The 27,106-nt window shown below is 36.3% G+C and overlaps 1 protein-coding gene across 1 annotated transcript in view; it reads right to left on the reverse strand.

The window, feature by feature from the left end:
• CNGB3 (cyclic nucleotide gated channel subunit beta 3) overlaps nucleotides 1–27,106 on the reverse strand; it is a 151,376-nt gene that overhangs the window by 69,231 nt on the left and 55,039 nt on the right. Inside the window, exons 4-6 of the mRNA XM_060115719.1 lie at nucleotides 6,153–6,298; nucleotides 4,263–4,391; nucleotides 3,171–3,379 (exon numbers count right to left, since the gene is read on the reverse strand). Of these exons, the coding sequence (XP_059971702.1) occupies nucleotides 3,171–3,379; nucleotides 4,263–4,391; nucleotides 6,153–6,298 (484 nt within the window). The remainder of the gene's footprint in view (nucleotides 1–3,170; nucleotides 3,380–4,262; nucleotides 4,392–6,152; nucleotides 6,299–27,106) is intronic.

Raw genomic sequence — 27,106 nt, forward strand, 5'->3', positions numbered from 1 at the left:
GCTGGTCGGCACCGATCCTCTGTGCGGGAATCTCTCCGCTTTGCCCTCCGCACCCCTCTTGCTGAACTCTCCTCCGTGGCTCTGAAGCTTCACCCCTCTGCCACTCCCTGTCTCTGCCTGTGAAGGGGCTTCCTAGTGTGTGGAAACCTTTCCTCCTTCACAGCTCCCTCTCACTGGTGCAGGTCCCGTCCCTATTCTTTTGTCTCTGTTTTTTCTTTTTTCTTTTGCCCTACCCAAGTACGTGGGGGAGTTTCTTGCCTTTTGGGAGGTCTGAGGTCTTCTGCCAGTGTTCAGTAGGTGTTCTGTAGGAGTTGTTCCACATGTGGATGTATTTCTGATGTATTTGTGGGGAGGAAGGTGGTCTCCACTTCTTCCTCCTCCATCATCTTGAAGGTCTCTCTGTAGGCACTTATTTTTAGTATGTAACCCTATTTAATGCTCTCTGTCTCTTTTAAGCCTCATTATTATGCAGGCAACATTTATTCTGAGGAAGCTTACTTTAGAAAGGGTATGATAATTGCACTTAAATCTTTTTCAAACAGATAGTCTTTGAAGACCCTCATCTAAGGTATTATTATATTTATTTATTGTTTACCTTTTCTTTTAAATAATTCATAGGAACTCCATAATTTCACATAGAAAAAATATAAATGTTTCAAAATAATAATATTATATAATACAACTACAAGGTAGATTAAACTGTTATTCAAGGGAAGAAAATCCTTGAACCAAGATTGCCATTCATTCACTCCTTCAAACATTTTTGAGTATACCCTCTGAATTCCTAGGATAAATAGAGAAATGAATTGAATACTGTCCCTGCTCTCAGGAAACTTACTATCAGGTAAGAAAGTGAGTTACCTATACAAATAGGAGAGAAGAGGAAGTTAGTTAGTGTGTGGACATTCATCCATTTGATTCAGTCAGCAATTCACTGCTCATCTTCTAGAAGCCAGACCCTAGGCTAGGCGTTCACATTGTCTTAATCTTCAGAATAAGTTTATGAGGTGGGTGGTACTAGTTCTATTTTACAGATGACAAAGATAGTACACAATGAAAAGGTAAATTTATTTTTCTCAAGTATTGCTGTAAGTTAATTTCAGAGGCGAAATTTGACCCTGGGTTATTTGTTTCTGCTACATCATAGTGAACTTAATTGTTATTTAACAATTAAATAACAGAAGTGTGAGTAAAATGTGCAGAGCGCAGAGAAGGGAGTTGTTAATTTTCTCTAGATCAGTTTATAAATAGTAGCTAAAGGATCAAAAGCAGTTGACTATAATGGCAGGCCTGATAGGTGTGGTCACTAGAAGGCTCTGAGCATTTCCATGGATCATTGTGATTGGCAGTCTTAGCAAAGTGTTGTGGGTGCAAGTCTCATGTCTACATAACCTCCATGGTGTCATTCCCAGTTCTATTCCTGCTGTCTATAAAGGACATTTTAAATAAGAGATTCCTTTTATTGGTCCTTGAATCAAAATTCCGTTCTCTGTGCAGAACCATTCTCAGAAGAAAGACACTGCACATAAATGCTGTGGAAAACTTGTAACCCCCCCCCCAATTCCCTCAGTTGTGGCCTCTAGCAACTCAATCTGGTATCTGTTTCCCCTCAAGCCCTTGGGGAATTGATATTTCCATCTTCCAGTTCTGGAATATCTGTCAACTATAGGTATTTAATAAATGTTTGTTGAATGAATGAATAATTTGATGGTGTAAAAAAAAGTTCGCATAGATAGCTAAATGTAGTGAGACTTTCAGGTTGGGTACTCAACTTGCATAGTCCTTTTAGCAAAATGTAATCAAGTTTCAAAGTCTAAAACTACCTATTCTACATTAAAGAAACCATTAAACTTCATCTGAACAAACAAAGCAATTAGTTCCTGCTCTATATTTGTAGCTTGTGATAATGCATTTTAAATAGAGCCCATTGAGTGTGTTTTTATTGGTTATTTTTCTTGGTTTTAACACTCCATTGTGTGCAAAGACCTCTTAGAAGATTGAAAATAAAAGTCTCTCTTTACTAATTTTGTCATTTTCCATTTGTCAAACATTGATTTTCTCCCCCCTTTGTGCATCTAATGGAGGTTGAAATTAGTGCCCCCTTTTTTGGGTGTTATTTCTTATTTGTACACATCGTCTTCATTCATCAAACTGCCAGTGAACTTAGGGGATCATGCTGGTGAGTTAACTAATGCCCTGAAGTCCACCCAAGAAATATTTTGAATAGATTTTTGCTATAGCTTTAGCTCTTGCCTTTAGAATTTCTTCCTAGAAAAGATTTCAAATATAAGGGACATTCCTCAACAAATAATATTTTTCAAAGAAAAAAATAACCCAAACTCTTTTCAGCTTTTTGATAACTTATAGTCATCTGGAAATTCAAAAGAAAATATTCAGGAGATTAAGGAGACTAACTCTCTTCTTCAAAAACATATACGAACCCAAGGTGCCATACACTTGGTTGCTCTGCTCTTCCTACTTTGACACTGGAGGATCTGTTCCATGCAGCCCTCACTGCAACTGTGATGAGGATATCACAGTGGACATCAGTGGAAAGGAAGCATTGTTCTAGTTAGCTGGGGAAGGGACCAGAGGTGGGGTGCAGGGTATAAGGGGCTGTATGATTTGGGTGTGTACTTGTGAAAACATAGTCTTCTCTCTCTGTCTTAGATTGATTGGATTGGCTCTGAAATTCCCTCCACAGTGAGAATAAATGCAGGAGAAGATGATTTCTCCTAAGGGTAAGAATGATATTTCTGAAGTGGACAAAACACTGCATTTGATTATGAGAAATGGGGTGTCATGAATCTGGAAAGTGAAGAGTGAAAAGAAGGTAGGCACCAGACACAGTTCCAGGCACCCTACCTGCATTAATTCATTCAGTCTCCTCATCAGTATTATGAAGGTACTATTGTTATTCCCATTTTTAAAATGAGGAAACTAAGGTACAGGGAGGTGCATGGTCCCCAGCACGTGGTGAGTGCTCAGTGGTTGTTTTTTTATTGTTGTTGTTATTATTATTGTTATTATACTGGTGGTTCCAGTGGTTAAAGACCCATACATGCAGACAATCAGTCAGACAGTAAATAACACAATACTGTTAATACGTTTTTTTGTAGTTCAATCTGATATTCCTTTGTCAGTTTGTGCTTCTCCCGAGCCCCACTTACTATTATGTCTCCTCTTCTAATAAACTGGAGTCTGGGCTGGATTAACAGCAAATCGAAAATGTAGATGGTATCACATATGATGTCTGTAATAAGCCAGTAGCGTGCGTTGTTTGGTGTTTGATATGGGAAGATGATGCGCAGCGGGATAAGCCAGCAGTTCCAGTTAAAGGCAATGGTGACAAGAAAGAGCCACCGGAGATAGAATCGATCTAGAAAAATAGAGACTGGAGTAATCCACGTGGCATGTAAAAAACATTAAAATAATTCTGTTGCTTAGTTTGGTAAAGTTGGGGCACTACCTTCTGGAGATAAGCAATTTGTATAAGAGACTCTGTTTAAAACATTCAGCACAATTCTGCCCCTAGAGCCGAGGCACTGGGGTTTACGAGGGATAAGTCATCTTATCAGCTTTTCTGACATTCAAGAGTGTTCTTCCTGTCTCCTAGAGAAGTGGCCACTGAGTCTGTCCCCATGAGTGACTGTACTATTTAGATCAGGAAAGGGGAACCCAAGGAAAAGTCAGAGGTACCGTGTCCAGGAGAACTGACTCAAAGGGCTTTATGCTGGTTGGTAATTAAGCTGCAGGATCACCCAGGGATTGTGAGCCAAAGGCCACATCTTGCCCACAGGGGTGTGACTGAAGTGGGGAGGGGGCAAATCAGCCAGTGAAGGCAGCCCATGACCCTGTACACAGGGCTTTCCTCTGCCCAAGGGAAGCTGTAGGAGGGGATTTGTTCAATTGGATTAATTAACAATGTGAAGCCATGGAAGAAGACAGACATTTTATAATGAATTACTTTTGGGGGGGTGTTCAGTGAACATATTACTTAATGCTTTGGGACTTCTTTTAGAAGTTAATTAGGGACAGGACAGGCCCTGGACTATTTTAAAAACACACAGGAATATTTTTATCTCTTATCTTCACTGGAAAGGGGAAAACAACCCATTGCAGATAATACAGTTTAAATTCTGCTTTCTATATAGGTTCAGAACGCTGGCTAGAGAAAATGGAAGCCGTCTGTGACTTTGGGTTTCAGGGGTTCTTGGTAATAGCCAGCCCTCCCACTGAGATAGTCCACCCTTTGATGGTACCTGTGTACGAATCTATGCTTTTTGGAAGTCTGATTAGCTTTAGGTACTCTGTCAGAGGCACCTTCTGATAATGTTCTTCTTTTAGCTTAGCACTGCTTTCTTGTGTTGATGATACAACTGTGGGCTTTGCTTTATAGGAAAAAAGAGATGAAAACATTTTTAAGAGGTTAGGTTAACTTAATGAGAAAAAAGCTTGGATTTCTTGGAATCAAAACATTCTAAAATCTTCCCCTCTCAATACAGGCAGATGAGGAATTTCATGACATTTAAAATATTGCCATTTGTGAAAATATCCAAGTAATGAAAACATCAAAATTTGGAAATAAATAGCGGGTTTAAAGTTTAAATTAAGTGTCCCAAAGATGTTACAAATAGGTTATTTTAAATACAAGTTTCATTCCCACATATTTTGGAGCATAAACAGTTAGTGCTTTGGATTTACATTGAACAGAAACATTACAAATGTGCACCATTCCACAGATTTCAGTTTCATACTTCCTTTTTTTTTTTAAGTCTTTATTGAATTTGTTACAATATTGCTTCTGTTTTATGTTTTGGTTTTTTGGCCGCAAAGCATGTGGGACTCAGCTTCCTGACCAGGGATTGAACCGGCACCCCCTGCATTGGAAGGCAGAGACTTAACCAGTGGACCACCAGGGAAGTCCCCTAGTTTCTTGCTTCTTTAGCTTCATTTATATCCTTCCAGTTATGGGTAAGTAAAGCTCAAAATATTCTTTTCAACAAATCTTTATCAAGGTATAATGACCATATTTTAGACCCTTCTCTTTAAAAAGAAACTATATATAATACATAGTTTATTTTGAAAATCCAACTTTCTTCCTACAGAATTATAAGAAAATCCTCAACTCTATCCCACATAATTAAAAATTTTGTTTTTATTTATCTGTTATTAAACAACACACTTTCTTCTCTACTTTTTCTATACATTTATAAACTTTTTTTTTATTAAAGATTTTTTTAAAAATAATTAATTTTTGGCTGTGATGGGTCTTCGTTTCTGTGCGAGGGCTTTCTCTAGTTGCGGCGAGTGGGGGCCACTCTTCATCATGGTGTGCGGGCTATAAGCACTTTATATAGATGTAATCATGGTATATATATGTATATATATGTATACTATATACTATATGTATACTATATATACATATATACACCATGTATCTATGTATATATGACATATGTCACTTTTGTGCTCTACTTTATTGTACTTATTAATTTTTCATAAGCACATTTCTGTAATTATTAGATAGACTGATAATTGCCTCTCTCCTTATGTGACTAGTTCACTGATATCCTTTGCTCTGTTGTGTACTCAGGTAGTATTCTTGTATTCTTATTTAAGTGCTTTGTTTATTATGGGTATTATTAATTAATATTTACAATAAAACTTGCTATAACAGATATTGTTGTTGGCCTGTGCATATTCTGTGGGCCAAAGGTCATGTGCAGAAGGCTCCTGCATCTCTCTGCCTCGGGGATTTGTCCCAGCTGGCTTGCTTAAAATGCTGAAGTATTAGCAACATTCCCCAGCAGCAAACCTCAGCCAACAAAGGACAGGAGTTGATGGGTTGATACCCCAGCTTCCTCTTCCTTCAGGATAATTCTGATGCATCATCCACGCAGATCTTCAGCTGGCTCAAGCCCCAGTGGCCCACAGCAGTAACGCTTCATTAACACACCTTTATTGTCTTAACTCCCTTTTCTGTCTGTCTTGTCCACTCTCACCTCCTGGAGCACCCTCAATATAAAATATTTATAGCTAAATCATTGTCTTGGGGGTGGCTTTTGGGGAACCCCAAACTAAAACATTTGCAAAATACATGTCCACTCATAACCTCCTTCTTCCTGGTACTTTTAGGTCACACTACTCACCAGTTTGGGGGCTGCCTTCAGGTGAGGTCATATCACCTTCCACCAACTTTCTCTTGTAGAAATCTGTTCTTTGACGCAATCTCCTCACTAGGTTGTGTAGCTGGGCATCGGCATACTCATTAATAACAGGGGCTCCAAGTGGTTTGCTTTTTGGACTAAATGAGAAAAAAAAATGGTGACAGAGTTGGACCCATGAGGAGAAACATACAGGGAAGGGATTAAGTCTCTTCACCTTCCTTATATACCCAAGATTATTAACTGCTTTCTGCAATTGGATAGAACAACTTAAGCATTAAATTTGATGGAAATAGTGCTCGTGCCATACAGATTTGCCATTGAAAAATTAGAATCCAGAAATAGCAAATGAGTATTCTTGACTGTGGTTCTACCATTAGACTGTATAATGAGAAGAAAAAAAGCTATAGTTGACAAAATAGGCAGAGTTCTAAGATGGCTCCTTTGTGTACATGTCCTGCATAATCCCAGGGAAAATTAATATGGTGGATTTTATTCCCATAATTAGTTGTGTTATGTGGCTCAGTTGACTTTAAGATAAGGAAATTATATAGCTTGGCCTGATGTAACCAAATGAGCCCTTTAAAAGCAGAGAGTTTCTCCAGATGGTGACAGAAGAAAAAGTCAGAGATTTGAAGCACAAGTGGAACTTTACTTGAGAGAAATTCTCCATTTTGGGCTTTGAAGGAGAAAACCATCCCCTAAGAATTGCATGAGGCCTCTAGGAGCTGAGAGTGATCCTTGGTTAGTTAACAAGGAAACAAGGACCTCAGTCCTGCAACCATAAAAAACTGCATTTTGCCAATAATTTGAATGAGCTTAGAAGGAAATTCTTCTTTGGTGCCTCCAGGTAAGAACCCAGCCAGACCTGGCTGACAGCTTGATATCAGCTGTGTAAGACCTTAAGCAGAGAACCCAGCCAAGCCCACCCAGACTTCTGATCTATGGAACTGTGAGCTAGTAAATGGGTGTTGTTTTAGGCCTCTAAAATTGCCATAATTTGTTATTCAGCAGTAGAAAACTAATATATCTAGTGTGCTTTAATGAACTTCCCTTCTAAGAAAACATATAAAGCATAACATGCATTAAGTCACCTACATACAAACGAGTTCCATTCCAAGAGCGTGTTTGTAAGTCCAATTTGTTCATAAGTCCAACAAAGTTAGCCTAAGTACCCAACTAACACAATTGGCTATATAGTACTGTCCTGTATTAGGTTTATAATACTTTTTTTTCACACAAATAATACATTAAAAACAAACAAAAAATAAAGAAAACATTTACAGTTTTACAGTACAGTACCTTGAAAAGTACAGTAGTACAGTACATCAGCTGGCATATGGGGCTGGCATCGAGTGAACAGGCAAGAAGAGTTACTGACTGGAGGAGGGAAAGGAGGTGGGAGAAGGTAGAGCTGAAGGATTGTCAGCAATAGGAGACAGAGGGCAAGCTGAAATTTCACTCACTCCTGACGTTGATTGCACATGTTCTGGTTCCTCGCTGGATTCAATTCTTTCTACCTTTTTGAAAAAATTATCCAGTGATGTCTGGGTAGTAGCTCTTTTTTCTCATCATAAATGACACGGTAACACTGGATTGCATTCTGAATGGATGCTTCAACCTTCATGTACCATTCTATGTTCGGGTCCTGTGCCTCAAAAGTTAACAGTGACTCCTCAAATAAAGAAAATCCCCGTGTCATTCCCGGCATCGTGAATGTCTTTCGTTCTTCAGTTACTTCTTCTTCCTCTTGTCTCTCCTTGTCCTTCCTCTGGGCCTCCAATTCCATCAGATCTTCATTAGTAAGCTCCTCGTGTTGCACAGCAAGGAGCTCAGTGAAATTGTCCTCTTGCAGATCTAGCTCCAGCTTCTCACTGAGAGTCACTAAGTTGCTGAAGACCTCTTTGGATTCCTCATCCACCTTCTCAAATCCACAAAAATCACGACCAAACTGCGGGCAAAGGTTCTTCCAAACCCCATTCATGGTGACGGCTGTAACCTCATGCCAAGCAAAGTCAATTTTTTTTTTTTATGGACTTGTAGATGTTATAGTCCTTCCAAAATTGTTGTAAGGTTGTTCCTGAGTTGTCACTCACCTTTACTACCTGATGAAAAGTGTGACATAAATATTTCTTGAAAGTCCCTATAACTCCCTGGTCCATAGATTGGATGAACGATGAAGTATTCAGTGGCAGATTCACTACTTTGATGCTGGGATGAAAGTCGTCCATGAATGGGAGGTGGCCCGGAGCATTGTCCAGCAGCAAAAGAATGTTGAATGGGACATCCTTCTCCAAGCAACATTACTCTACCTCCGGGATAAAGGGTGGAAAAACTAGTCTTGGAAAATGGCCTGTGTAACTCAGGCTTTGGGGTTATTCTTCCACACAACAGGAAGAGAGCCCTTGGCTATGTTTTTAAGGGCTCTTGAGTTCTCTGAATGATAAACTAAGAGAGGCTTCAGCTTCATATCACCAGAAGTATTGCCACCAAACAACAGAATTAGCCTATCCTTTGCTGCTTTATAGGGTGGCATCAACTTTTCCTCCTTACTGATGTAACTTTGGTCTGGTATCCCCTTCCAGTACAGTCCTGCCACATTCACATTAAAAATCTGCTTGGGCAAATACGTGCCTTCATCAATAATTTCTTGAAGCATTTCAGGAAATTCCTGGGCAGCTACCGTATCTGCACTTGCTGCCTTGCCACTTACTTTTATGTTGTGAATGTTGGCTCTAGCCTTGAATCAATGAAACCAGCCATGGCTGGCATTAAAAGATGTGCCTTCTGATTCTTCACTGTGTTTCTTCTTCAAGTCTTCATAAAGGATTTTAGCTTTCTCTTGAAACAGCATTAAGCTGAGCAGGACTCAATGCTGATGCTGATCCTGCATCCACAGGATGGAGAAGTTTCTCCATCTCCTCCATCACTTTTCCACGATTCTTCAATATTATTGTCAGCATCATTGGGACAGCAGACTTCACATGTTCCATGACCTTGTCCTTGTTCTTTAGAATCATGCTGCTGGTTGAATGATTCATGTTATAAAAATGAGCAATGTCTACCATCTTTTTGCCTCACTCCCCTCTCTCAGTTATTTTCACTTTTGTTTCCATCATTATGGCTTGGTACTTCTTAGCAGTAACAGCTACATCACCGCTGCTTTTATGCTTGCTTGCAGACATCCTGGGCTTGAAATAAAGATACTGTACTACTGTACTCTATATAATACTGTATACTAAAATACACAAAAGCACAACCACTTGTAGAGAATGCATGCATGTGACAATGTACGCCAGACACATGAACTAACTTGAATGATTGGACATGTGAACGTATGTTCACTTCTTTGAAAGTTTGCAACTTGAAAGTTCATAGATAGGGGACTTACTGTATAAACTAGTATACTTCATAATGATCTAAGTTTCCTCACAGTTTTTCCTCAAACCTCTAACTCCTCTCTACCTTCCTTCTGAGTATGACACTGGGTCTACACTGGCCCCCATAAGTTCGATACGTTCTCACCTCCTCACATCGATATTTGCCCTTTCCATCTCACTTCCAAGCTGGAACCCATGCGGTTCACATTGGAAATGGGTAACCTGTGGATTCCATTTAAAGACCCCCTCTCCACTAATATCCATTTTCCACCAGGTCCACAAATATATCATAAATCTAATTGTTTACAAATTCCCCAACCATTGGTGTTTTTCTCTCTCTTCTTATAATTATCATAGTATAACTTATACCTCTTTCAAATGTCTAAAGTCTTGTTTCAGCATCAAAATTCTTCAAGTGTGTCCCACTAAGAGCTCTATAAACCATTCAAGAATGGAGAAGATGGAGCCACAGTGGAAGAAAATCTGATACATCTTACACAATACAGAAATAGGAGGGCATCAGTCTACAAAACCAAGAAAACCTTTTTTCTGATTAAGATGTGTTGTCATTTATGTCATTTCATAAATTTCTGCTTAAAAACCTTAGTCTGCTTAGAAGTTTATTCATCCATCAAACAGTTATTGAGTTTCTACTTTTTGTACTGGAAATAGAAAGATAAGTTAAACAGATACTAGCTCTATGGATGTTCATAATTTAATGGGGGAGGCAAGGATGTAAATAAGTAGCTAATAATAAGTAATAAAAATATGTACAAAATGCTATGCTCACATTGACCTTGGCCTGGGGTATCAAGGAGTGGCTTCACAGAGAAAGCATCCTAAGTCTGGAAGGATTAGAAGGCCTTTGACAGAAAAATGAAATAAGGGCCTTCCAGGCCTTGAGAACAATATGTTCAAAGATGTGAAAATAATATGACATGTTCAGCAAGTATTTTGGTGTGACTGGAAGACAATGTGTACGTGGAGGACACCAGGTCATGGGGTGTGTCAGAAGTGATGGTGGTTAGGTCTGGAAAGGTGAGTGGGGTCAGCTTATGATGGTCCCTGTATGATCTGCTTAGTAGTTTAAACATTGACCTATGGGCTAAAGGGAACCAATAGAGAATACTAAGCAAATGAGGGGTATAAGCAGATAGAAGTTTTGGAAAAGTAACAATAGTGGGAGAGTTGAAGAGAGCAGTGTAAATGCATGGAGGCAAGGAAAGAAGTTAATAGGTTAGGTTAGAGTGGATGAGGGAAAAAGAGAGGGACTAAAGAACTTATTTAGAAGCAGAAATCAAAGAATTTGAACTTTCTGGATCTTTTGGATAAATCCAAATAAAGAATCAAGAATAATTTCTAAGTTTTTATTACAAGTGACTAAATTCACAAAGATTACTATTACAAGAGACTAGATATATGAAAACATTAATATAAATTGGAATTCAGAAGATGTTTGTATGTAGTGGGCATATGGAAAAAATGAGTCATGTATATGTGTATGTGTGTGTGTGTGTGTGTTCAGTTCATGGTGTTTATAGGACACTGTGATAGGACCTTGTTTGTGATACCCAGGAAACATTCAGGAATACAATTCTGGCGACAAGATCTTGGTGATCCAGTGCATATGGGGTGTTTAAAGCAATGTTTATATTTGACATTATCATAGACTGACATTTTCAAGATCAGGAACTGTATGTTTTCTTTATATTTCACAAGATCTAGGACAAGGTAAGTTTTCAATAAATGTTTATTGAATAAATAAACCCACTACTTCCAACCTTTTTTGACCTTATTTGATGTACCTCAATACACTAAAAAAATCCGTAAAAAGTAAAGTTGAGGATTGGTGAATAATTTACTGTAAAGTCAGGTATTCAAACTGTCAAAATGTCTAATTCAAGCCCTAAGACTTAAGGAGGAAGTTTTTCTTTTCCTGAATTATCTGTAAGTCCTATTTGACCATATAATTGCCAATTAATAACACTAGTTTGTACTGTGCAAACATACCTCACAGTTAACATGCTAAAAATTGTATGAGAAAGCATGTCAGCATTTCTAATCCATAGCTATATTTCACCTATGTATTTTTCTTTTTATATTAGCTGAGCATTAATATGTCAATCTATTCCACCTTCTTTTCTTTTTTTCCAGCCTTTTTCTACAGTAATCCTTGCCTATCTTCTTTCCCACCTATATACATACAGAAGTTATGAATGTATTTCTCCTCAGGTAATTTTGTGAATGAAAAAAATGGAGATGAAGAAATATATATTTCAAAAAACAAAATATCGAATGGGAATATAAGAGGGAACAAAAGGTATATGCTTTATATAACAATGCTTCATTTAAGCTATATTTGATAATTCTAGTTCATAATGTATATTTTTAAAAGGATTATTCCTCATAATTCCTTGATGAAGAATTTGGGAAACAGTAAGTATATTTTACAAATTTTGATAAACAAGCATGAAAGTTTTATTGGTAGCCATCTCTGATTGAGATGGACAAAACTTTTTAAATTTGTATATGTACTTATGGAAGAATAAAGAATTAGTTGTAGTTAAAATGTAATTTATTTCTTTTCTGATAAGGATCAGAGAAAACATATTTTTAAAAACATTTGATAGCAAATAAGATAATTATGACAGTATTCCTTACTTCCTAAATTCAATCAGATATAGGCAAAAAAATCACATAATCAACAATTGTCCCTGTGTTTGGGACTGTAGAAATTTTTTGCACTCCAGGGCAATGTATCATAGTAGTATTGGGATGGGTTAGAAGTAGGTCCTTCTTTGGTAAAGTGAGAGAGAAGTCCATGGGAAAAGAAAGGTAGGAAATAAAAAACTCGTGGTCTGCAGCTGTACTCGGGAATATATTTTAAGAAAGAGTACATACGTAAAATGTAGATCTTGAACTTGATTCTTGTAAAACTATTGGTGTTTATTAGGACTCCAGGAAAGTTTTCATGTACACCTTGTGATACGTGTTCTCTAGGTTAAGATTGTTGATTTAGTATAACACAAATTGATGACAAATTCTGATGGGGCAAAATGAGAAGGTGGTGGTCAGAGGAGGAGGAATGATACTTTAATAATGTAAAGGGAAGATATTCAAGAAGACGGAAAAAGACTGAGAAAAGATGTGTTAGCTGCTGCCTTGTAGAGGACAATAAATGTGCAAACCTTTTAATATAGGATCTCCAATCACCTATAATTTGGCTTGAAATTTCCGTTGAGACCAATGAGGAACCATAACCGAATTCTAAGAAGAGGTACAGTTTTAGCTATGTTTTAGAAAGTAATTGAAAAAAGAAAGATGATAATTAGTTTTGGTGAGGAAGAAGTGTGAGTTGAAGAGGGAAGAGAGTTGAGTTAAAATATGTGGATTAATGTAACAGCAGGAAATGTCAAGTTTGGTAAATGTACTACATTGAATAGTGTTCTGCCGAAATTCATGTCCATCCAGAACCTCAGAATGTGACTGTCGTTGGAAATAACGTCTTTACAGATGTAACTAAGTTAAGATGAGGTCATACTGGAGTAGAGTGGGCCTTTAATCTAATGACTGGAGTCCTTCCTTATGAGAAGGCCAAATGAAAACATAGAAGAAACACACAGGGAGAGTGCCATGTGTCCACAGAGGCAGAGATCGGAGTGATGACTCTACAATTGAAGAAACACCAAGGATTGCTGGCAATGACCAGAAGCTAAGAGAAAGGCATGGAACAGATTCTCCATCAGAACTTCCAGAAGGGCCAACCTTGCCAATACCTCGATTTCAGGCTTCTAGACTCCAGAATTGTGAGAATAAATTTCTGTTGTATTAAGCCACTCAGTTTGTGGTAAGTTGTTATGGCAGCCCTAGGAAGCTAATAGAATTAGCAAAGTGGATGATTGTGATACCACACGGGTAACTCAGATGGAGACATAAGTTGTAAGATAAATAGAAATATATTAGTATATGGTAAACTTGAGGTGTGAATAAATAATACATTCATTATATCAGGCAGTTGAGAAGGGAGTCTCCCCTATCAGTAGGGGAGACTGAACTGGAGATGTTGAACTAGGAATCATCTATCTAGAGGAGATGGTGGAAATTATACAGAACAACATAAGATTGGGAGGCCATAACCTTGGAGTTTGCTGACATTTAAGGAGTAGCACAAGTAAAGGAATGGAGAAGTAGCAGAGAGAGAGGTAAAGCTGACAGAGAAAAATATCGCAGAAGTTGGGGAAGGTAATAGTTTGACAAAAGAAGTCAGTACACAAAGTGAGTAAGATGGGGACTAGGGGAGGACTTTAAGTTCAACAAGTAAGATTTCATTGGTAAGTTTTAAGAAAATTGGTTGGGGAAAAGTGTAATGTCATCAAATTTTGTCATTTTTCTCTTCATTTGTCTTAACAAGTATTTTGTAAAGAAGTACTTAGAACCTGCCTTTGTTCTCTAAATAATATTTTAGATTTCCATTCATTAGTTCCTAAATTCATTTAAAAGTAGTATTTATTTCTTATAATAAGATCTTCTTGAATAATTTTTGGCTTTTACTAACTTTGCTAGATTCTTCTTAATTAATGCCTAATTAAGAATTAATTCATTTTTTCAATGACTTAACTCATTAAAAAAATTCCAGTTGGTCAAAGTCTTTAAAACCTGTTATTTCTGTCTTGAATAACAGACAGGAATTAAGTAAAGAAAATTATACTCCAGGAAAGGTGTGACCAAAATGGAGGAGTAGGAAGACCTTGAATTCACCTCCTCCCACTGGTACATCCCAATTACAACTATCTATGAGCAACTATCTAATAGAGCAACTATGTATGAGAAAGACCTGAAGACTAGCAGAAATAATTTTACAACTAAAGATATAAAGATGGGACCACAACAAGATGGGTAGGAGGGGTGGAGACATGGTATAGTTAGGACCTACATTCCTGGGTCAGTGATCCACAAATGGGAGGAATATCACAATCACAGAGGTCCTCCCCAAGTGAGGGATCTGAGCCCCAAATTGGGCTCCTCAGACTGGTGGTCCTGAATTGGGGAGATGAATGCTTGTAGCGTCCAGCTTTGAAAACCAGTGGGGCTTATGTTTGGGAGAGTCAGAAGGCTACAGGAAACAATGACTCTGCTCTAAAAAGGTGCATGTAAAATCTCACTCTCTACGTGTCTTGGCACAGAGGCAATAGTTTAAGAGGAATATGGGTCAGATCCCCTTGCTTATCTTGAAAAGCCTCCTGGAGAGGCAGATGGCAACTGGGGCTCCCCCTGGGGATGGAAATGCTGGCTGCAGCCATTTTTGGGAACTTGTTGCACTGTGTGGACACTGGTGCTGGAAAGTGTCATTTAGGAATCCTCCCACTAGCATATTAGCACTGGGGGCTTACCTGCCTACCAGTGGACTGGCACCAGACCCACTGCCTCTTATCCATGAAGGTATCTGGCTGTGACCACTGGCATGCTGGTACCAGTCTTGTGGCCCCATGACCCCAGGCTTAGCAACCAGGCATGTGGGGATCCGCCCCACCTACCACTGGGCCACGGTCACTGTATGAAGCAAGGCCTTGCAGTCAAGTGGGCTGGGGAAAGCCTTGCTTAAGATCGTGCCCACAGAAGTCAGACCTACCACAACAGACGGGGGTTCACAGCCCACATGGGGCATGCTTAGAGCATATATCTCTGGTGACCACAACAGTATAAGACTAGAAATCAACTACAATTTTAAAAAATGTAAAACACACAAACACTTGAAGTCTAAACAATATGCTACTAAACAACCAATGGGTCACTAAAAATAGCCAAGAGAAAATAAAAAAAATACCTGAAGACAAATGAAAATGAAAACACAACATTCCAAAATTAATGGCAGGCAGCAAAAGCAGTTCTAAGAAGGAAGTATATAGAGATACAGACCTACCTCAGAAAGCAAGAAAAATCTCAAATAACACTCTAAATCTAAAGAACTAGAGAAAACAAAAACAAACAAAGCTCAAATTTAGAATGAAGGGAATAATAAAGTTCAGAGAAGAAATAAATGAGAAACCAAAAAACAAACAAACAAACAAACAAACAAATAAATAAATAAATAGAAAAGATCAATGAAACTAAGAGCTGGTTCTTTGAAAAAATAAAAATTGACAAACCTTTAGCCAGACTCATCAAGAAATAAAGAGAAATAAGTAAATAAAATCAGAATAAATAAAATAAAATAAAATAAAATAAATAAATAAAATCAGAAATGAAAGAAGTTTCCTTTGATACTGCAGAAATACAAAGGATCATAAATGAACAATTATACACCAATAAAAAGAAAAATCTGGAAGAAATGGATAAATTCCTAGAAATGTACAATCTTCCAAGAGTGAATCAAGAAGAAATAGATAAATATGAACAGAGCAATTATCAATAATGAAAGTGAGTCTGTACTAAAAAATCCCAATGAACAAAAGTCCAGGACAAGATATTTATGATAAAAACTCTCAACAACGTGGGTAAAGAAGGAACATACCTCAACATGAAAAAGGCTATGTATGACAAATCCACACCCAACATCTTACTCAATGGTGAAAAGCTGAAAGTCTTTCCTCTAAGTTCAGGAGCACGATAAGTATACTCTTGCCACTTTTATTCAACATAGCATTGGAAGTCCTAGTCACAGCAATCAGACAAGAAATAAATTAAAACTTTCAAATTTGAAAGGAAGAAGTAAAACTGTCACTTTTTGAAAATGACATGGTAATATATATAGAAAATGTTTGACACCAGCAAAAAACTATTAGAACTAATAAATGAATTCAGTAAAGTTGTAGGATACATAGTTAATATACAAAAATCTGTTGCATTTCTAAACACTAATAATGAACTCTCAGAAAGAGAATTAAGAAAACAATCCCAGTCACTACTGCATCCAAAAAAAAAAAAAGATACCCATGAAAAAAATCCTACCAAGGAGGCAAAAATCTGGTACTCAAAATATCAATGTCATTTTTCACAAAACTAGAAGAAATCATTCTAAAATTTGTATGGAAACACAAAAGATCTCTAACAGCCAAAGCAATCCTGAAAAAGAGAAATGATGAATTTATCATGCTTTCTGATTTCAAACTTTATAACAAAGCTAGTGTAATGAAAACATTATGGTACTGACCAAAAACAGACACATAGAACAATGGAACAAAATAAAGACCCCAGAAATAAACCCACATGTATATGGTCAATTAAATATGACAATGGAAACAAGACTATACAATGGAAAACTCTTTCATAAATGGTGTTGGGAAAACTGGACAGCTACATGCAAAAGAATCAAACTGCACTACTTCCCCACACCATATACAAAAATAAACTCATAATGTATTAAATAATTAAATGTAAGACCTGAAACCACAAAACTCCTGGAAGAAAACATAAGCAGCATGCCCTTTGACATTGGTTTTAGCAATATTTTTTGGATCTGTCTCCTCAGGCAAGGAGAACAAAAGCAAAAATAAACAGATGCGACTACATCGAACTATAAAGCTTTTGCACAGGAAAGGAAACTAGCAACAAAATAAAAATTCAGCTTACTGATGGGGAGAATATATTTGCAAACAATATATCCAATAAGGGATTAATATCCAAACTATAAAATGAGCTCATACAGCTCAACATCAAAAACACAAAAAAACCTGATTAAAAAATGGGTGTAGGATCTGAATAGACATTTTTCTAAAGAAGACATACTGATAACCAAAAGACACATGAAAAGTTGCTCAACATTAGTAATCATCAGGGAACTCCAAATCAAATCCACAATGAGATATCACCTCACACTCATCACAATGGCTATTAAAAAATTACAGGAGTAGGTGAGGATGAGAAGAAAAGGGAAACCTCCTGCACTGTTCATGAAAGTGTAAATTGATGCAGCCACTATGGAAAAGAGCAACAGGTTTCTCAAAAACTTAAAAATAGAACTACTATATGATCAAGAGACTCCACTTCTGGGTATTTGCCCAAAGAAAATAAAACACTAATTGGAAAAGGTATATGCACACCAATGTATATTGTAGCATTATTTACAGTAGCCAAGATTTTGAAGCAACCTAAGTGTCCATTGGTAGACAAATGGATAAAGATGTGGTATATATATATATATATATATATATATATATATATATATATATATGATATTATTCAGACATAAAAAATAAAATATTGTCATTTTTTTCAACATGGATGGATCTAGAGCATTACCCTAAGTGAGATAAATCAGCTAGAAGAAGACAAATAATGTATGATCCCAATTATATGTGGATTCTAAAAACAAATAAACAAAACAAAAGTATAACAGGCTCATAGATACAGAGAACAAATGGGTGGTTGCCAGAAGGGAAGAGGTAGGGGTGGGTAAAACTGATGAAAGGGCTTAAGAGGTACAGACTTCCAGTTATAATATAAATAAGACACATGATGTAATATACATCATAATAAATATGGTCAATAATATTTAATAACTTTATCAGGGGATAGATGGCTACCAGACTTATGGTGGTGATTATTTCATAATTTATGAAAATGTCAAATCTCCATGTAGTATACTTAAAAATAACATAATATTGTACAGCAACTATATTTCAATAAAAAAGAATATTATTTTCTAATTTGGGAAGTTTGGGACGGGGAGAAGAGCAGGTCAGTTTTTTCAGTCTTGTATTTGTATTAATTAATGATAAATTTAGAGAGATGTCCTCAAAAGTTACATTTGAAGAAAAGAAACCTGATTTGAATAAGTGAAAATTTTTGTAGGATTAAATTTCTGAACAAAAATACTTGAAATTTGCACAAAATTCTAATTTTTATCAATGTATCTTGTGCTCTATCATAAAACCTACAAATTTTAAGCAAAAACTTGGGTCGTTTATATATAACTTAACCAATTCTCACCTTGCTGTCTTCTCACATTTACCTCTAAATACTGTGAAAATTTTGAGTTGATTGTCACATTTCACTTCTACATATGGTATAGTTTGTACACATTAATTTGTACATATGATAATGTACATATGGATATTATGATCCACAATTTCCTAACCTAAATCATTCTTGATCTGTGTAGAACAGCCTATGATACATTTATGGCTACAAATCTTGTTTGCAAACCTCTTCCAGCAGTCTACTCTCTAGATCTCTTCTTCTGTTAAACTGTAAGTGCTGGAGATAGTGTACATAACGCTTATTTTTATTGTTATGAATCACATTCTAATGGTCCATAATAAGTGTGGTGGTGCCTAAGTTTGTTAAAAGTTGAGTGACTACTTAAGACTAAAGTCACCAAAAAGTTACAAAAATATTGCCACATAGATTTTAAATTTATATCCATAAGTGCCATATGTACACGTATATGCACACATATACACATACAAACACATCAACAATATAAGAATAGTAACCCTTTCCAAATCTTTACCCAATTGGAAAGAGAATTTGGGTTTCTTTTATAGCATATCAATATCAACATGAAATAGTCTTAATACTAATATATTTCATTTTAATAAACATCTTAAATTCCCTAAAGAGTTTCAGGTTTGAGAGTAAAGTAAGCAACAACTATGTTTTTATAATTTCTTTTATACAATACCAGCCTGAATGAGTCAAAGAATACGTTCAAAAATGTTCCTGAAAATTGGTGTCTTGGGGAAGTTGAGGTGCATTTTGAATGTCGCATTCATTTATGCTACAGATATTTTTGCACACTAGTTTTCATCAGGAAAGATACCATACTCTGTATTCACTTTGAAGATTCTTTAGTTAATATCCCTCTCTTTCATTTTATATGTGCCCTTACATTTGTTCTTACTTATTAACTTCCTCTGAGTAAATTGCTCTTTTAAGAATTGATCTGTTAGAATGTGCTATGGACTGAATATTGTCCCCCCCAAATTCATATGTTGATATCATAACACCCAATGTGACTATTTGGGGATGGGACCTTTAAGGAGGTAATTAAAGTTAAATAGGGTCATAAGGGTGAGATCCTAATCCAACAGGATTGGTGTCCTTATAAGAAAAGGAAGAGACACCAGAGAGCTCTCTCTCTCTCTCTGTATATTTACAGAAGAAAGGCCAAGTGAGGACATAATAAGAAGGTAGCTGTCTACAAGCCAGGAAAAGAAGTCTTAACAAACTATGACAGCCCTTTGATCTGGACTTCTATCTTCCAGAACTGTGAGAAAATAAATTTCTGTTGTTTAAGCTGCCCAGTCTGTGGTATTTTGTTATGACAGCCTGAGCAGACTATTACAGAATGCTTACATGTCTAGAAAAAAAAAAAGGGTAAAGCTATTTTAAGAAGCAGATAAAAAATTAGATCAAGATAATAGGCTGAATGCCATAAATCTCTAGAAATGACAGAAAAGATGATTAAGAAAATCTACAGTGATGGAAAACAGGAAATTGCTAGCTGGAAAATAGGAAATGTGAGAAGTTTCTTAGTGGCAGAAGGTACATGGCTTCATGTACTCATTAACTCATTTAATTCTCACAAATTCTCACAAATTGTGAAGCTCTTAGAACAGGCCACTGTTGTTATTATTAATGAAGAAAACGACTACCTAAAACACTCACAGATGTTTCTTGCAAAGTGAGAAGGGTTCTGGAAGTACTCTACCCTTGAAGAGGGTGGTTCAAGAGCCACAGTCTACCATTAGGGTGATTATATGAGGAACAGTGTTCACAGTAAGTGAAGTAGGTTGACTTCTTTCTCACCAAATCTGCATGGAATGGATGAAAGCAGAAGCAATTGTCTCTAGGGTGGGACAGTAATATGGGCTTTGGACTGGAGAAGCAGAGCTGTATCCCAGATATTTGGCAAAACTCAGAGGGAATAGGGGACTATATGCCCAGATAATGAGTTAGTGTTATACCCTTAGCAATTTTTTAATTAAAGTATAATTTATTTACAAAATTGTGTTAGCTTCAGGTGTACAGCATAGTGATTCAGTTTTTTGGCTGATGTAATTTCAGATATTCCATTATAGGTTATTACAAGATATTGGGTATAATTCATAGTGCTTTACTGTAATCCTTGTCGTTTATCTATTTTTATTTTCTTAGCAATGTTTTTCCCCACAATCACTGTAGAAAGAAGACAGTAAATGGGACAGAATCCAGAGCAATGGCTTATCACGTGGTGGGATGAATTGAGGAGGTGGAGTGAGAGAGGGTTTAGTGGGACTGATCTTCCCCAGGTGATGGCAATTAAGGGGGGCAATGTCTGCAGAGAATTAAAAAAATATACATAACTAAAAATCAGTCATTTTATTGTCACTATGTGCTGATAGTAAGCAATGTTGATTATAAAATACTTCCATCCCTAAGGTAGACCACATTTATTATCTCCCTTTGTATACAGCTGATCTACTGAAGTTATGGAGAATTTCAATACAATGATGATCACACAAGCCAAAGATTTTCAAACAATTGTGCAAAATCAGCACTATGAGAAGCATTAAAGAAAACAAAAACTAATACCTGAGGAAATAAACTGAACAAAACAGACAACAATTTTTATAAAAGATTTATATCTTCAAGGAGATAAGAGAGGGAAGCCATTTTATGTTACTTAGAATGTTAATTGTGAAAGAGAATCAACTAGAGACTTCGAGATAAAAATTTTAACCATCCAAAAATCAAAAATAAAATAGCAACAACAATAAAAACAAAAAAAGTTATGAGTTTAGCTACATTACAGAATGGACAAAACTGAAGAGAGAATTAGTAAGCTGAAGAATTCTCCCAGAATATAACACAGAAGGACAAGAAATATAAAAGCATGCAAGACGTGGTAAGAGGATTGATGGTAAAAAAGGTAAGACATGAAAGATAGATCTAGAAGTTCTAACAAAAGCTAGATAAGTTCCCAAAGGAGAGAATAGAGAAGACGAAGGAGATAAATTAATTAAAACTATAGAGAAACCTTTTTTATAGAGCTGAAGAAATGCACAAGTCTTTAGATTTAAAAAGGTCACCAAATGTGAACAAGATAAGTAAGAGAAAACCCAAACCTAGCAAACTGTTTAAATATCAGAACATTAAAATTAAAGAGAAAAATACTAAAAGCTTCCAGAGGTGGAAAAAATTGCCTATAAATAAAGAAGCATTAGATTGGTATGAGATTTCTCATTGGCACTACTGGATACTAGAAATTTCTAGAAAACATTAGAAGACTTAGAAATTTCTAAGGGAAAATGAATTTTTCTTGAACTCCATGGTGTCAAACCTTATGTAAGACCAACTCTTTGCTTTGCTCAGGAAGACTTAACTTTCCAAGCATAGCTCTGACTTGCTTATAAAGCAGTAAATTCAATATTCATATCAGGTGTTGTATGGAGACCTCTTCCTCTGATGCTAGGAATATAATTTAAAAGGTAAAATAGTTTAAAAAGAGGAAGCAGATGAAGGAGTTGGGATTTTCGCTGGTGGAGAATATAGAGCTCCGATAAAAGCTATGTTGAGAAATTCAGTTTAGGCCTTGAGACTAAAGTACATTCTCCAACTTTTCCCTGAATCTAAATTTTGAAACCACATGCTGAAGAGAGATATGCTATTTCTTCAGGTCAGACTGTGGGTCTACTCATCCACCTACTAATCCTAAGTGAAAATATTCCCTAAGTAGAAATCTGCACCCAGTTAGTTTTACTGCATCAGAGAGGACAAAATATAGAGAAAGGACAAGGCTTGGTTTCCTTTCTTTAAGGCACTGTAATCCCAATCATTACTAAACAATGGAAGATGAATGTTTTGGGTTCTGACTTCTTCTGCTATGAGTAAATTGGGAATGAGACCGTGGATAGCAAGAGGCAGGTGTGACAAAGATAGTGTAGAACAATTTCAACTCCCCGCTCAAAAATGTCAATTACCTTGAGGCAGATTTGGAATTGTTTTAGCAGCAGTACATGTTGCTGTAGCTTGAGGATGGAACAGAAGCTCATGATGCAGAGACTGGCTTCCTCCATAAGGATGCCAGTGGAGAGCTCCTGGCAGGAAGGCCTTCCCTTTGGAGCAATTCAATAATTTAAGTGTGAAGAAAGGTAATTTATAGAAAGAGAGAAACCAAGACTGTCTGAGTCAATGAAGCAAAATCACAAGAGAGCCTCAGAGAAACTGAAAATAGCACAGAAATAAATCAGACTAGGCAATGGAGGAGAATTCAGGGTGCTGATCATCAAATAAGTGGAGTTAGGTTATGATTCTGCACACTGGGGTACAGAACTGTTGAACAGAAGTCTAAAGTCTGGTGGCTTGTGTGTAGTTTTGATCAGCTTTTTAAAAATTAAAGTGTAATTGACATACAATATTATATTAGTTTCAGGTGCACAACATAGTGATTCAACATTTACATATATTATGAGATGATCACCATGATAAGTCTAGTTACCAGATGTCAATATTTAAAATTAATACAATATTATTTTATATTTTAGACACAATATATTCCTTATTCTGTGTATTACATCCCCAGTGACTTATTTATTTGATAACAGAAAGTTTGTACCTCTTAATCCCCTTCAATTATTTCACCTATCCCCTTACTCCTCTTCTGTCTGGCAGCCATCCATTTGTTCTCTGTACCTATGAGTCTGTTTTAGTTTAGTTAATTAGTTTTGTAAGTGAAGTCATAAGGCATTTGTCTTTATCTGACTTACTCCAGCTAGCATAATACCCCCTAGGCTCACCTAGTTTGTCCCAAATGGCAAGATTTCATTATTTCTTATGGTTGAGCAATATTCCACTGTATATATGTGATATACATGTATATCACATCTTCTTTATCTATTCATCTATCAACAGACATTTAGGTTGCTTCCATATCTTGGCTACTGTAAATAGTGCTGCAATACACATTGAGGTGCATATATCTTTTCCAATTAGTGTTTTTATTTTCCTTGGGTAAATACCCAGAAGTGGAGTTGCTGGATCATATGGTAGTTCTATTTTTAATTTTTTGAGAAATTTCCATACTGTTTTCCATAGTGGCTCTACCAGTTTATACTCCTACCAACAGTGAACAAGGGTTTCCTTTTCTCCACATCCTCACCAACACCCGTTATATTTTGTCTTTTTGATGATAGCCTTTCTGAACCCTCCTTGAGTCCCTGGAATAAATCCCACTTGATCATAATGTATGATCCTTTTAATGTATTGTTGACTTTGGTTTGCTAATATTTCATTGAGGATTTTTGCATCTATGTTCATCAAGTGTATTAGACTGTAAGTTTCTTTTTTTGTGTGATGTTTTTATCTGGTTTTGGTATCAGGATGATACCGACCTTGTTGAAAGAGTTTGGAAGCGTTCCTTCTTCTTCAATTTTTTGGAATAGTTTGAGAAGGTTAAGTGTTAACTTTTCTTTAAATGATTGGTAAAATTCATATGTACAGCTGTCTTGTTCTGGACTTTTGTTTGTTGAGATTTTTTTTTTTTTTTTTTTTTTTTTTTTTTTTTTTAGCACTGATTCACTTTCTTTACTGATAATTGGTCTGTTCATATTATCTATTTCTTCCTGATTCAGTCTTGGAAGATTGTACATTTCTAGGAATTTATCCATTTCATCCAGATTGTCCATTTTGGTAGTTTCTTATGATCCTTTGTATTTCTGTGGTGTCAGAGGCAACTTCTCTTTCATTTCTGATTTTATTTATTTGGGTTCTTTCTATCTCTTGATGAGTCTGGCTAAAGGTTTATCAATTTTGTTTATCTTTTCAAAGAACCAGCTCTTAGTTTCATTGATGTTTTTTATTGTTTTTTTGGTCTCTGTTTCACTTATTTCTTCTCTGATCTTTTTTATTTCCTTCCTTCTAACTTTGAGCTTTGTTTCTTCTTCTTTTTTTTTTGTAGTTCCTTTAGGTATAAGAATATAATGGGTTTTAAAAAATATTTTTCTTGCTTTTTGAGGTAGGTCTGTATTACTATAAACTTCCCTCTTAGCACTGCTTTTGCTGCCTCACATTGATTTTGTAATGTTATGCTTCCATTTTCATTTGTCCCCAGGTATTTTTTTTATTGCCTCTTTCATATTTTTAGTGACCCATTGGTTTTTGTGTAGCATATTGTTTAGACTCCATCTGGTTTTCTTTTTTTCAGTTTTAAAAATAATTGTAGTTGATTTCTAGTCTCATACATACTGTTGTGGTTAGAAATGATGTTTCACATGATTTAAATCTTCTTCAAATTATTGAGATTTGTTTTGTGGTCTAACATGTGTTGTATGCTGGAGAATGTTCCATATACACTTGAAAACAATGTGTACTTTGCTGTTTTTGATGGAATGTTCTCTATATATCTATTAAGTTTATTGGTCTAATATATCATTCAAGGCCAGTGTTTCCTTATTGATTTTCTGTCTGAATGATTTATCTTTTGCTGTAAGTGGTGTATTAGAGTCCCTTACTATATTGTTTTACTGTCAGTTTCTCTTTCTATGTCTGTTAATATTCTTTTTTTATTTAGGTCTGCTATTTTGGGTGCATTAGTATTTTAAAGTGTTATATCATCTTGTTGGATTGATCCCTGTATCATTATGCAATATCCTTTTAAAAATCTCTTTTAGAACCTTGTTTTTATGTCTGTTTTGTCTGACATAGGTATTGCTACCCCAGCTTTCTTTTTGTTTCCATTTGCATATAATACGTTTTCCTTTCCCTCACTTTCAGTCTTTGTGTATCTTCAGATCTGAAGTGTGTCTCCTGCAGGCATTATATAGATGGGTCTTGTTTTTGTGTTCATTCAGCAACTCTATGTATTTTTATTAGAGCATTTAGTTCATTTAAAGTAATGATACATATGTACTTATCATCATTTTGTTGATTGTTTTCTTGTTTTTATAATTCCTCTCTGTTCCTTTCTTCTTCTCTTGTTTTCTCCCTTTGTGATTTTATGACTATCTTTAGTGTTACACTTGGATTCTTTTCTCTTTATTTTTTGTGTATCTCTTATAGGTTTCTGAGTTTTGATAGCGTATCTTACATCTTTTTATTTTGTGTATCCCTTAACTAATTATTGTAGACATAGTTGATTTTACTACCTTTTTTTTTTAAGATTCATATTAGCTTTGTAAGTCATTGATCCACTATCTGCACTATATTTTTGTGTTTACCAGTGAGATTGTTTGTTTCATGTATTTCCTTATTGGTAGTTATGGCGTTTTCTTTTTTGCTGAAAGAAGTTCCTTTAACCTTTCTTCTACAAGCAGGTTAGTGGTGATGAACACCTTTAGCTTTTGCCTCTCTGGGGAACTCTTTATCTCTCCAAATCTGAATAATAACCTTGCAGTTAGCATATTCTTGTAAGTTTTTTCCTTTTAGTACTTTAAGTATATTGTTCCAGTTCTTTGTGGCCTGTAATGTTCCTGCAGAAAATTTCCTTATACATTACTAGTTGTTTTCCTCTTATTGCCTTTAAGATTGTGTGTTTAACTTTTGACATTTTCATTATAATGTGTCTTGGAATGTGTCTCTTTGGTTCATCTTATTTGGGACTCTGCTTCCTGTACCTGGACATCTGTTTCTTTCTTCAGGTTAGGCAAGTTTTCAGCCATTGTTTCTTCATATAAGTTTTCTGTCCCTTTCTGTCTCTCTTCTCCTGCTGGGACCCATATAATGTGGATGTTAGTATGCTTGAAGTTGTCCCAGAGATTTCTTAAACTATCGTGTCTTTTTAAAATTCTTTTTAAATTAATTAATTAATTAATTTGCTGTTCTGATTAGGGGATTTCCACTACTCTGTCTTCCAGTTCACTGATCTGTCCTTCTGAATCAGCTCATCTGCTGTCAATTTAGTGTGTTTTTCATTCTAGTTATAGTATTCTTCACCTCTAAGTGGTTCTTTTTTATATTTTCTATTACATTGTTAAAGTTCTCACTGTGTTAATTCAGTTTTCTCCTGATTTTGGTGAGCATCTTTATGACCATAGCTTTTAACTCTTTATTAGATAGATTAATTATCTCAATTTCATTTCATCCTTTTTCTAAGGTTTTGTCTTGTTCTTTTGTTTGACCATATTTCTCTGTTTCCTCATTTATCCTACTTCTCTGTGTTTATGTGTTAGGTAGATCAGTTATGTCTCCTGGTCTTGAAGGAGTGGCCTTATGTAGAAAGTTGGGGCCTAGGAAGGCAATCCCTCCTCGTTACTAGATCCTGGTGTTCCAGATGTGTCCCCCATGTAGCCTGCATGTGGCCTTTATTTTGGTGGTGCCATGATTGTTCTGGGTGCACTGGTGGGTAGGGCTGCCCCTGGGTTGGGAGCCACTTTGGAGAGGCACCTGTCTGATTCAAGGATGCCAACTGGGTGTGGTAAGTTGGGAGCCACTCTAGGAGGGGCACCTATCCTGGCAGAGGCCATCGGCTGAGTGTGGAGAGGGAGTAGCTAACTTGAGGGGTGCTAGTCTGGTTCTGGGCCACCAACAAAATGTGGCAAGGTGGGAGCTGCATTGCAGGGGTGCTGACTAGGGCAGGCTGGTTGGGTAGGGCAGGTCAGGGGAAGGGAATGCCAAGGTGGGACAAGGGGTGCTAGCAATATA

This window comes from Mesoplodon densirostris, chromosome 13 (genome assembly GCF_025265405.1).
Source record: "Mesoplodon densirostris isolate mMesDen1 chromosome 13, mMesDen1 primary haplotype, whole genome shotgun sequence".
In the NCBI taxonomy this organism is placed as follows: Eukaryota; Metazoa; Chordata; class Mammalia; order Artiodactyla; family Ziphiidae; genus Mesoplodon; species Mesoplodon densirostris.